Raw genomic sequence first — 587 nt, forward strand, 5'->3', positions numbered from 1 at the left:
TACTCCCCCCTTGCACCTTTGCGAACGGGCAGCCGCAGCCCGGCCGGTCCCCCTTTTGCAGCTGGGTTCCGTGAAAGCTGAGGCCGAAGAGAACATTCCCAAGGCGGGAGAGGGACGCCTCGGCTGTACGTCGTCGGGTCCGGGAGGAGGGGGAAGGGCTCCCCACTGACCCCCGCAGCGGTCAGGAGCTTTACTCGAACGGTAAAAGACCCCCTCGGCCTCTCCAAGTTTGCCGGCAATGTTCTTGGAGGGAAAGACTGCTCCAGTGCTTCGAAAGCTGAGGCCGAAGAGAACATTCCCAAGGCGGGAGAGGGACGCCTCGGCTGTACGTCGTCGGGTCCGGGAGGAGGGGGAAGGGCTCCCCACTGACCCCCGCAGCGGTCAGGAGCTTTACTCGAACGGTAAAAGACCCCCTCGGCCTCTCCAAGTTTGCCGGCAATGTTCTTGGAGGGAAAGACTGCTCCAGTGCTTCGCAGTGGAGAGGTACGGCTGCAGACAGCGTCTTCCCCCGCAACACTTATCCTCACCAAAAAAACCCCAACCCAACCCCAGAAAACCAAGAAACCCCCCCAAACCTTCTGATTCAT

At 61.0% G+C, this 587-nt stretch overlaps 1 protein-coding gene across 1 annotated transcript in view; it reads right to left on the minus strand.

Annotated features, from left to right (window-relative positions):
- The window catches only part of CMTM7 (CKLF-like MARVEL transmembrane domain containing 7), a 27,380-nt gene extending 26,793 nt beyond the window's left edge, over positions 1–587 (minus strand). The window contains exon 1 of the mRNA XM_009891978.1: positions 17–587. Within this exon, the coding sequence (XP_009890280.1) occupies positions 17–587 (571 nt within the window). The remainder of the gene's footprint in view (positions 1–16) is intronic.

This window comes from Charadrius vociferus, unplaced genomic scaffold (assembly GCF_000708025.1).
Source record: "Charadrius vociferus isolate BGI_N301 unplaced genomic scaffold, ASM70802v2 scaffold349, whole genome shotgun sequence".
Taxonomy (NCBI): Eukaryota; Metazoa; Chordata; class Aves; order Charadriiformes; family Charadriidae; genus Charadrius; species Charadrius vociferus.